The sequence below is a fragment of the Tachyglossus aculeatus genome, chromosome 10, assembly GCF_015852505.1.
Source record: "Tachyglossus aculeatus isolate mTacAcu1 chromosome 10, mTacAcu1.pri, whole genome shotgun sequence".
In the NCBI taxonomy this organism is placed as follows: domain Eukaryota; kingdom Metazoa; phylum Chordata; class Mammalia; order Monotremata; family Tachyglossidae; genus Tachyglossus; species Tachyglossus aculeatus.
In genome coordinates, this window is record NC_052075.1 from 51,343,822 (window position 1) to 51,354,132 (window position 10,311).

Consider the following 10,311-nt stretch of genomic DNA (forward strand, 5'->3'; position numbering starts at 1 on the left):
CCCCCCGGCGCTGGGAGGGTTCGCTGCTACAGGCCCCACCCCCTCCCCAAGCTGCCCCTAACCGGGGGGGGGGGAGGGGAAAGCGACCCCCCCCATGTGTGTCTCGTGCCCCTCCCCCCACCTGTGCCGTAACTGTGTCCGTAGCCGGGATGGGGCGGGGGGCTCCGCCCCTCTCCGCCTTTTTCTCTTTCGGTTCCGGGTTTTGCATGGAAGAACTCGACTTTCCAAGATACCAAGGGGCGATGGGGGGAGGGGAAGGAGGCCCCCCCCCCACCTTCCCCAACCTCCCACCCCGACCCCCGGCCCGGCCCCCCCACCCCCAAGCCCTCCCGTCAGTGATCATGGTTAAAAAAGAATTAAAAACAACAAAAAAAACCCGCCGAGGTCTCGAGTGAATGTGCCCCCGCCCGCCCGCGAGAAAGGCAGAGTGACCTAGTGGTTAGAGCAGCGGGCTGGGAGTAGGAGGGCCTGGGTTCTAATCAATCAATCGTATTTATTGAGCACTTACTGTGTGCAGAGCACTGGACTAAGCGTTTGGGAAGTACAAGTTGGTAACATACAGGTGGCTCCACCACGTGTCTGTCCAGTGACACGCTTCTCTGGGCCTCAATTGCCTCCTCTGTAAAATGGGGGTCGAGGCTGTGAGCCCCATGTGGGACGGGGACGTTTGGGCAATAATAATAATAATGGCATTTAGTCTGTCTCCCCCTTCTAGACTGTGAGCCCGCTGTTGGGTAGGGACCGTCTCTATATGTTGCCAACTTGAACTTCCCAAGGGCTTAGTACAGTGCTCTGCACACAGTAAGCACACAATAGATACGATTGAATGAATGAATGAATGACGGGGCGTTTGGGCAATAATAATAATAATGGCATTTAGTCTGTCTCCCCCTTCTAGACTGTGAGCCTACTTTAGGGTAGGGACTGACTTTATATGTTGCCAACTTGTACTTCCCAAGCGCTTAGTACAGTGCTGTGCACACAGTAAGCGCTCAATAAATACGATTGAATAAATGAATGAATGATGGGGACGTTTGGGCAATAATAATAATAATAATGGCATTTAGTCTGTCTCCCCCTTCTAGACTGTGAGCCCCCTGTTGGGTAGGGACAGTCTCTATATGTTGCCAACTTGTTCTTCCCAAGTGCTTAGTACAGTGCTCTGCACACAGTAAATGCTCAATAAATACGATTGAATGAATGAATGAATTAAGAGCCTACTATGTGCAAAGCACTGTTCTAAGTACTGGGGAGGCTACAAGGTGATCAGGTTGTCCCACGGGGGGGGGGGGGGGCTCACAGTCTTAATCCCCATTTTACAAATGAGGTCACTGAGGCACAAAGAAGTTAAGTGACTTGTCCAAAGTCACACAGCTGATAATTGGCGAAGTCGAAATTTGAACCCATGCCCTCTGACTCCAAAGCTCGTGCTCTTTCCATTGAGCCACGCTGCTTCTTGCAAGTCACTTAAGTTCTCTGGGCCTCAGTTATCTGTAAAAGAGGGATTAAGGCTGTGAGCCCCATGTGGGACAACCTGATGACCTTATTTCTATCCCAACGCTTAAAACAGTGCTTGGCACATAATAATAATAATAATGGCATTTGTTAAGCGCTTACTATGTGCAAAGCACTGTTCTAAGCGCTGGGGGGAAATACAAGGTGATCAAGCTGTCCCGGGTGGGGCTCACAGTCTAATCCCCATTTTTACAGATGAGGTAACTGAGGCTCAGAAAAGTTAAGTGACTTGCCCAAGGTCACACAGCAGACATTTGGCGGAGAGGGATTAGAACCCACGACCTCTGACTCCCAAGCCCGTGCTCTTGCCGCTGAGCCGCATGGTAAGCACTTAACAAATACCATCATTATTAGTATTATTATTACCCCAGTGCTTGATAGGGTGTCTACACATGGTAAGCGTTTATCAAATGATAATAATGATGGCATTTATTAAGCGCTTACTATGTGCAAAGCACTGTTCTAAGTGCTGGGGAGGTTACAAGGTGATCAGGTAGTCCCACGGGGGGCTCACAGTCTTAATCCCCATTTTACAGATGAGGGAACTGAGGCAAAGAGAAGTTAAGCAGCGTGGCTTAGTGGAAAGAGCACGGGCTTTGGAGTCAGAGGTCATGGGTTCAAATCCCGGCTCCACCACTTGTCAGCTGTGAGACTTCGGGCAAGTCACTTAACTTCTTTGTGCCTCAGTTACGTCATCTGTAAAATGGGGATTAAGATTGTGAGTCCCACATGGGACAACCTGATCACCTTGTAATTTCCCCAGCGCTTAGAACAGTGCTTTGCACATAGTAAGCTCTTAATAAATGCCATCATCATCATTATTATTAAGTGACTTGCCCAAAGTCACACAGCTGACAATTGGCGGAGCCGGGATTAGAACCCATGACATCTGACTCCAAAGCCTGGGCTCTTTCCACTGAGCCAAGCTGCTTCTCCAATACCATAAAAAAAAAAAAAAGGCGAGAGGCAGGAGGGAGGGGTTTGCACTGGAGCAGAATCACGTATTTCTATCTAGGTTAAAGGCGGTGACCGCCCGGAGGAGAAACACCCTTCTGCAAACCGGAGCCCGAGGAATCCGCGTGTCCCAAGGCGAGGTCATGTCAGAATCCCGGAGATCCCAACACAGCCCCCCCACCCCAAATCCACGAGGGAGGAAATCCACTCTCTGGAGTCTGGATCTGGATGGGTCCTGAAGGAGCCTTGTATTTCTGGTCCAGGTCTCCCCCCACCCCGTCCACCCATCCCATCGATCCCAACCCTCTCTTCAGGCTCAGGGTCCCCCCTCTCCCAAAGAAAGCTGGTGTTCCCCTTCCAGTTTCACACCCCCCACGCGAGGGGCTGGTTTAATTGGCTTCTTAATAAATAATGGCTCGCACCGCGGTAGAAGGGACAGAGGGAGAGAGAGGGGAGAAAAGAGGTGACAGCCGTTCTCTGAGCTGAGGGCCTGGGCCGATGGGGTCACTGCTCGGGACCCTCCAGCATCTCGGCCAGGGCTCTGAGGGGATGGAGGGAGGAGGGGGCAGAAAGGGGCAGAAAAGAGTTAATCCAGCGGGGGAGGGGGCGCAGCCCCCCAGAAACCCCTTCCCCTTCCCTCCCGCCCTGCTCCCAACCCCCAGTCACTTACTGGAACAAGGAAGAGGAGAACTGGTCGAGGTATCCTCCTGGGTGTGTGTGGGGTGGGGAAGTGAAAGATGCTGGAGTGGATCTAGGGGTCTCATGTCCCCTAAATCCCGCCAGTTCTGCAGACCCCGCTCCCCCCGGACCCGCCCCTCTCCCAACAGACCCCACCCCTGGTCCGGCGGGGTCTGGTCCCCCCACTCACCGGGGGTGCAGGCGGTCTCACAGAGCAGGGGGCAGAGGTAGCAGAACTGGCAGTGCTGGAAAGATAGCGAAGATCGACGGTGGAAAGCGAGAAAACCCGGGTCCGCGATCACTTGGAGGGGCAATTTGGGGGAGGGCCCTCGGCAGAGCACTTGGTGGCAGCATTTTGGGGGGGGGCGCTTTGGGGAGGTGTCCCAGCTCACCTTACAGTCATCGCAGTGCTCCTCCATGTTCTCCTGGTCACAGTGACACTGCTCACACTCCGTGCATCGCTGGACAGGGGTACAGAATAATAGGTAATAATAATAATAATAATGCTTGTTAAGCACTTACTATGTGCCAAGCACTGTACTAAGCGCCGAGATAGGTACAAGATAATTAGTTTGGACACAGTCTCTGCTGTCCCACATGGGGCTCACAGTAGAAAGGAGGAGGATTTAATCCCCATTTGACAGATGAGGTAACCGAGGCGCAGAGAAGTTGAGTGACTTGCCCAAGGTCACACAGTAGACAAGTGGCAGAGCTGAAGATGGAGGAGTCAGGATGTACTCCCAAAACCCCAGCCCTCACACCCTCCCCCATAGCCTGGGTTCAATCCCGTCGAAGCCCCTTTCCACTCTCCAAATTCCGACACGCTCATGGCCTTCCATTCCAAGACACAACTGGACCAGGAGGAGAGGAAGGGGTTGGGGTGAAAGAGGTAGGGAGACTGGCAGGGTGGGGGTGGCGAACACCCTGAGATGGGGGAAAGTGGACCAAAGATGAGGGACGGGGAGGGGGTGGATGTTAACAGGGAGATGGAGATGGGGAGGGAGGAATTCCTGGGGGGAAAGGAGGGAACGAAGGTGGACGGGAGGTAATGGGAAGAGGTGGGACGGGGGGGGGGGGGAATTCCAGACCTTGCAAAACGAACAGTACTGACAGAGGGAGCCAGGCTGGTACTCCCTCTCCTCCTCTTCTTCCTCCTCTTCCTCTTCCTCCTCTTCACCAGTCCTCTCACCTTGGTGAATCAACCAATGGTATTTATTAAGCACTTGCTATGTACAGAGCACTGTATTTTGGGAGAGTTCAATACAACAGCGTCAGAAGACACATCCCCTGCCCTAAAGGAGTTACAATCTAGAATAATAATAATAATAATGGCATTTATTAAGCGCTTATTATGTGCAAAGCACTGTTCTAGGCGCTGGGGAGGTTGCAAGGTGATCAGGTTGTCCCACAGGGGGCTCACAGTTTTCATCCCCATTTTACAGATGAGGAAACTGAGGCCCAGAGAAGTTAAGTGACTTGCCCAAAGTCACACAGCTGACAATTGGTGGAGCCAGGATTTGAACCCAAGACCTCTGACTCCAAAGCCCGGGCTCTTTTCCGCTGAGCCATGCTGCTTCTAGAATTAACTTTTCCCCTCCCAAGTAGTCCCATCAGTTGGAGGCACCTTTCCCTCCAAGTCCCAATTCCCAACCCAATATCCCTGCAGCTGGACAGATGAGAGTCTCCTTAGAGGGAGGGGCAGAGTGGAGATTCTCCCCAGGAGAAGTCAGTTACCTTCCAGAGAGCGAATGGGACTTTCCTCAAGATCCTCCTTGCTTTTGTCGTGGTAATGGAGGGAGGGATCTCCTGCCTCCTCCTCCTTCTCTTTATCCTCTTTTCCCTCCTGATCCTCTTCACGCCTTTCCTCACTCAAGTCCTGGGCGACCAGGGGAGCACTGTCCAAGTGTCTCACTGTGGCATGGTGGAAAAGATCGCTGTCCTGGGCTCTTTGGAGGTCTTGGGGTTGGTGGTGGTAGTCCTCTACGGAGAGGTCATCCCAGGGAGCGTTAAAGCCATCGTGGTTAGGGTCACCCTCAGGATAGTGGCTATGATCAGGGTGGCCAAGGTCGTTGTGCCTTTCTTCAGCATTCTCAGCATCATCGTGGGGGCCGTAATGATGACCGTGGCCAGCTTGGGCATCTCGATCATTATCAAGATCATCTCGGCGGCCATAATGACCGAGGTGGCCCTCCCTATGACTGTAGTGGCCTTGGGGGTGCTCTGATTCTTCTGTGACTTCAATCTTGGGGACACTTGGGTGACCGTGGTGACCGAAGTCATGGTGTCCCTCTTCCTCACCTTCACCAGGGTCACTGTGGAGGCTATGGTGATGGGGATGGTGATTGTCTTCCTCCTCCTTCTCATCATCAGCCTCATGGTCTCTGTGGTGATGATGGTGATGGGGGCGATGATATTCCTCCTCTTCATCATCAGGGTCCTGGGCACCCTGGTGATGATGGTGAGGAGCCTCCTTCTCATCATGGCCATCATGGTGATGGTGGCGATGGGGGTAATCTTCCTCCTCCTCCTCATCATCATCCTCACGGTCACCGTGATGATGATGGTGATGATCTTCTTTCTCGTCATTATCCGGGTCACTGTAGTAATGATGGCGATGGGGGTGATCTTCCTCCTCCTCCTCCTCATCTTTGTAGTCACCATGGTGACGATGGTGATGATGGTGATGATATTCCTCCTCCTCGTTATCAGGGTCCTCTTGGTGACGATGGTGATGGGGGTGATGATCTTCCTCGTCCCTCTCATCATCCTCATGGTCACCATGGTGATGATGGTGATGATGGTGATGATCATCCTCCTCCTCGTCACTATCAGGGTCATCGTGGAGATCATTTTCATCCTCCTCTGAGTCATTGTTAAGACTCTGGTGTCTATAGCGTGCACCATTATGGTCAGTTTGGTGGCTCTCAGGGCCATCACCACGATCATGGTGAGTAGATCTATAGAGGTCATCATGGCGAGCGTGGTGGGAATGGAGGTCTCTGTCTTCCTCATTCTCATCCCGGTGACTGTGATGTCCACGGTGGCCGTCATGACCATCGTGGGGCTCATCACTGTGTCCGTGGTGACTGTGGTCAGGAGGGTCACGGTCCTCCCCGCTGCGGTCATCCCAGGGGTCACTCCGGCCCCATCTGTTGCCTAGCTCCTCACCCGCTTCCTCAGCATGGAGACTCCGATGTGGCAGCCAGTGGTCATTGTTGTTATTAGCATTCCTGGAAACTGCATTGGCTCCAGAGTGACTACCAGAAGCAGAGGTCAGCATGCAGGCCAGGACAACCGAGAGGAGGAGGCAAAGAAGCCAGCGGGGTGGGTCAGCCATGAGGGCAGCAGCAGGGGAAGATTTCAGGGCCCGTGTCTCTCTATCTCCACCTCCTTTCTGAGTCTTCTCTCAGTCTCTGTGTCTCTCTATCAGTACCTCTCAACTTGGTGCCTGTTTCTCTTTCTCTCCTGCTCTGTCTCACTGGTTCCTGAAGTCCCCCGAGAATGTCTGTGTGCCTTCTCTTTGCCACCCTCCTCCCCCCTCGCTCCTACCCCTGCCCCAGCCAATGAGCTCTCTCCCCACCCCCTCAAGACCCCTTCTCCAAGCCAATCACCCCCCTCTCCACACCCCCCTCCCCAACCCCTGGTTCAATTTATATTTAGCACCCATCTCTACCCGGGTTATTCTGGGCTCTGGCCCCCTGCCTGCCTCCTTCTACCTCTTGGACTTCTTCCCCTCCCCCATCATATCTCGATCAAAAAGTCAGGGCCCCCCCCCGCCCCCGCCCTGAGCCCTGCAGAACTAGGGGAATCCTGAGAGTTCTGGGAGTCCCCGGAAAAACCTGGGGAGTGGACAAGAGCCCACCTCTCTCCAACTCTACTGGAGGTCCAACGGGGAGGGTCAGGGCTGGCAATTCAAAGATTACCAAAGGCTCTGTATTACCAATCCCTCAAAGACTTTGGAGGGATTTCAAGAAACACTTCCTGCTGTGGAGGTAGGGGTGAATCTCGAGTGTAAAATCTGCTGGGGTATTTTCTTTACTAGAGATCACGAGTAGAGATACCTCCTTGCCCCTAAACACAGTTTGTTTCTCTCAAATTGCAACAAGGTAGATTTAAGTTAGACTTCCTGATGGGCCAGAAGCAGGAAAATGAGTCTCTGGGTAAGGGGAATTGGGGAAAAGGAATATTCCCCCCACCCCCAGAGGTCGGACTCTAATTGTAATAATAATTATAGTGGCATTCATTAAGTGCTTACTGTGCGCCAAGCACTGTACTAAGACTGGGGTAGATACAAGAAATCAGGACCCACATGGGGCTCACCGTTTTTATAGGAGGGAGAGAAGGTATTGAATCCTCAGATGAGGGAACTCTGAGGTACAGAGAAGTTAAGTGATTTGCCCGGGATCATACAGCAGGTATGTGGATGGAAGCGGTATTAGAACCCAGGTCTTCTTAATCCCACGCCCAGACTCTTTCCACTAGGCCACCCTGCTTCCCTCAACCCCATTTATGATGTCAGGTTGCAGCAACTCGGTGAGAAGCAGCCTGGCCTAGTGGATAGAGCACAGGCCAAATCAGAAGGACCTAGTTTCTAATCCTGACTTGGCCACTTGTCTGCTGTATGACCTTGGGCAAGTCACTTCACTTCTCTGTGCCTCAGTTACCTCATCTGTAACATGGGGATTAGTACTGTGAACCCCATGTGGGACATGGACTGTGTTCAACCTGATTAGCGTGTATCTCCACCAGAGTTTAGATCAGTGCCTGGTACATAGCAAGCCCTTAACAAATACCGTTAAAAAAAACCTACAAACAGGTTTGAATTAGATTACAAGAAGGACCTACTCTATAAGAACCCGTTGTTGGGTAGGGATTGTCTCTATGTGTGTTGCCGAATTGTACTCTCCAGCCTCTTACTACAGTGCTCTGCATACAGGAAGTGCTCAGTAAATACAGTGTGAGGAATGAATATAAGAAGAGATTTGGGGTGCATGAGAAGAGTCAATATCTCCTCTCCCAGAGCTCCCTCCCCCAGAGATCTCTCAGAACCCGAGAAACCACTGGCTCCTCCCCACCTCACGCCTCTTAATCCTGCCATTACAGCAGCACGCATTTAAGTTAGACTTCTGGGAAGAATGTCTGTCTAGTGAGGTTTACAGGCGATTGCAGGGGAGCCTAGATGGTAAACTCATTGTGGGCAGGGAATGTGTCTGTTTATTGTTCTGTTATATTCTCCCAAGCACTTAATAATAATAATGGCATTTATTAAGTGCTTACTATGTGCAAAGCACTGTTCTAAGCACTGGGGAGGTTACAAGGTGATCAGGTTGTCCCACGGGGGGCTCACAGTCTTCATCCCCATTTTACAGGTGAGGGAACCGAGGCCCAGAGAAGTTAAGTGACTTGCCCAAAAAGTCACACAGCTGATAATTGGCAGAGTCGGGATTCAAACCCATGACCTCTGACTCCAATGCCCGTGCTCTTTCCACTGAGTCACGCTTAATACAGTGCTCTGCACACAGTAAGTGCTCAATAAATACGGCTGACTGACTGACTGAGGGGATGAGGTGATTCCAGGAGGGGCTCCTGGCCTGGGAGGAGAGGAGAGACGTTGGGGGAAGGGTCGGGGGTTATAAATAGGGGGAAAGGGAGGTGGGGAGCAGGTGCCCGGGCGTTGAGTTACAGTGACGGTGCAGTTGTTTGGGGCGGGGGGCGGAGGGGGGGAGAAGGGAAAAGAGAGGGGCAGAGCCCAGAGGGAAGAGGAAGGTCGGCCGGAGGGGAGAGGAAAGGCGGCAGAACCTAAGAGGAATCCCCAGCCCCTTACTCCGAGCTGTAGAGAGGCCGGTGGGCGGGGGTCCTGATCTCGATCTCTGGGGGTCTCTCTGCCTGCCCACCTCTCTCTTCGGGGGGAGAGGGGGAGGGGGAGAACGTGTCTGTTAATTGTTATATCCTCCTTCCCCTCCCCACAGCACCTGTAGATATGTTTGTACAGATTTATTACTCTATTTATTTTACTTGTACATCTTGGCTATTCTATTTAGTTTGTCAATGATGTGCATCTAGCTTTACTTCTATTTATTCTGATGACTCGACACCTGTCCATGTGTTTTTTTCTGTTGTCTGTCTCCCCCTTCTAGACTGAGCTCGTTGTTGGGTAGGGACCGTTTCTATATGTTGCCAACTTGTACTTCCCAAGCGCTTAGTCCAGTGCTCTGCACACAGTAAGCGCTCAATAAATACGACTGAATGAATGAATGAATGAAATATTGTACTCTCCCAAGCGCTTAGTACAGTGCTCGCGACACAGAAAGCAGTGTGAGCCTGCTGTGGGCAGCGATTGTCTCTGTTTACTATATTGTACTTTCTAAGCACTTAGTATAGTGCTGTGCCCACAGTGAGCGCTCAGTAAATACAATTGAACGAATAAATGAATGACTGACTAGGCAGCGGGCTCCGGGCGTAGGTGCGCCCGCCCGTCTCTGGTCCTGAGCCGAACTCTGGGCGTGTGCTGCCCTAAGTCTCTGGGGGTGTGCCCGCCCCTCCTCCAACTCCTACCCCCACCTCCTGCCACCTTGGTGGGGTGAGGGGGGGGGGAGAGAAAAGGTGGCCTGCAGCAGCAGGGAGGGAGATGAGAGCGCAGGCAGAACCGGCCGGCGGAGAAGAGGCGGCCCCTGCCCCCACAGTCCTGGGCCAGGCCGGGCCCGGGATTCCGCAAAGCCCCAATGTCAGGAAATGAGCCACCTTCTCTGGGACGGCTCTGGGCCGGGGGGGAGGGTGGGGAGAGACCCCTCCTCTTCTCCCTCCCTCCTTACTCCTCTCCCTGCCTCCTTCCTCCTCTCCCTCCTTTCTCTCCTCTTCCTCCTTTCCTTCCTCTCCCTCCCTCCTTCTCTCCCACCCCTCCATCCTCTTCCTCCTTTCCCTCCCTCGTTCCTCCTCTCCCTCCTTCCTCCTCTCCCACCTCTCCCTCCCTCCTTCCTCTTCTCCCTCCCTCCTTCCTCCTCTCCCTCCTTCCTCCTTCCTCCTCTCCCACCTCTCCCTCCCTCCTTCCTCTTCTCCCTCCCTCCTTCCTCCTCTCCCACCTCTCCCTCCTTCCTCCTCTCCCTCCTCTTCCTCTTTTCCCTCCTCTCCCTCCTTTCCCTCCCTCCGTCCTCCTCTCCTTCCTCT

The 10,311-nt window shown here is 53.0% G+C and overlaps 1 protein-coding gene across 1 annotated transcript; it reads right to left on the reverse strand.

The window, feature by feature from the left end:
* Positions 1–2,890: 2,890 nt before the first annotated feature.
* HRC (histidine rich calcium binding protein) lies at positions 2,891–6,629 on the reverse strand. Its single transcript, XM_038753041.1, has 6 exons — positions 4,882–6,629; positions 4,236–4,336; positions 3,540–3,608; positions 3,338–3,392; positions 3,140–3,176; positions 2,891–3,010 (listed from the first exon to the last, which is right to left on the reverse strand). Exons 1-6 carry the CDS (start codon positions 6,482–6,484, stop codon positions 2,974–2,976), a joined length of 1,902 nt encoding a protein of 633 aa, XP_038608969.1. The 5' UTR covers positions 6,485–6,629; the 3' UTR covers positions 2,891–2,973.
* Between the last annotated feature and the right edge of the window lie 3,682 nt (positions 6,630–10,311).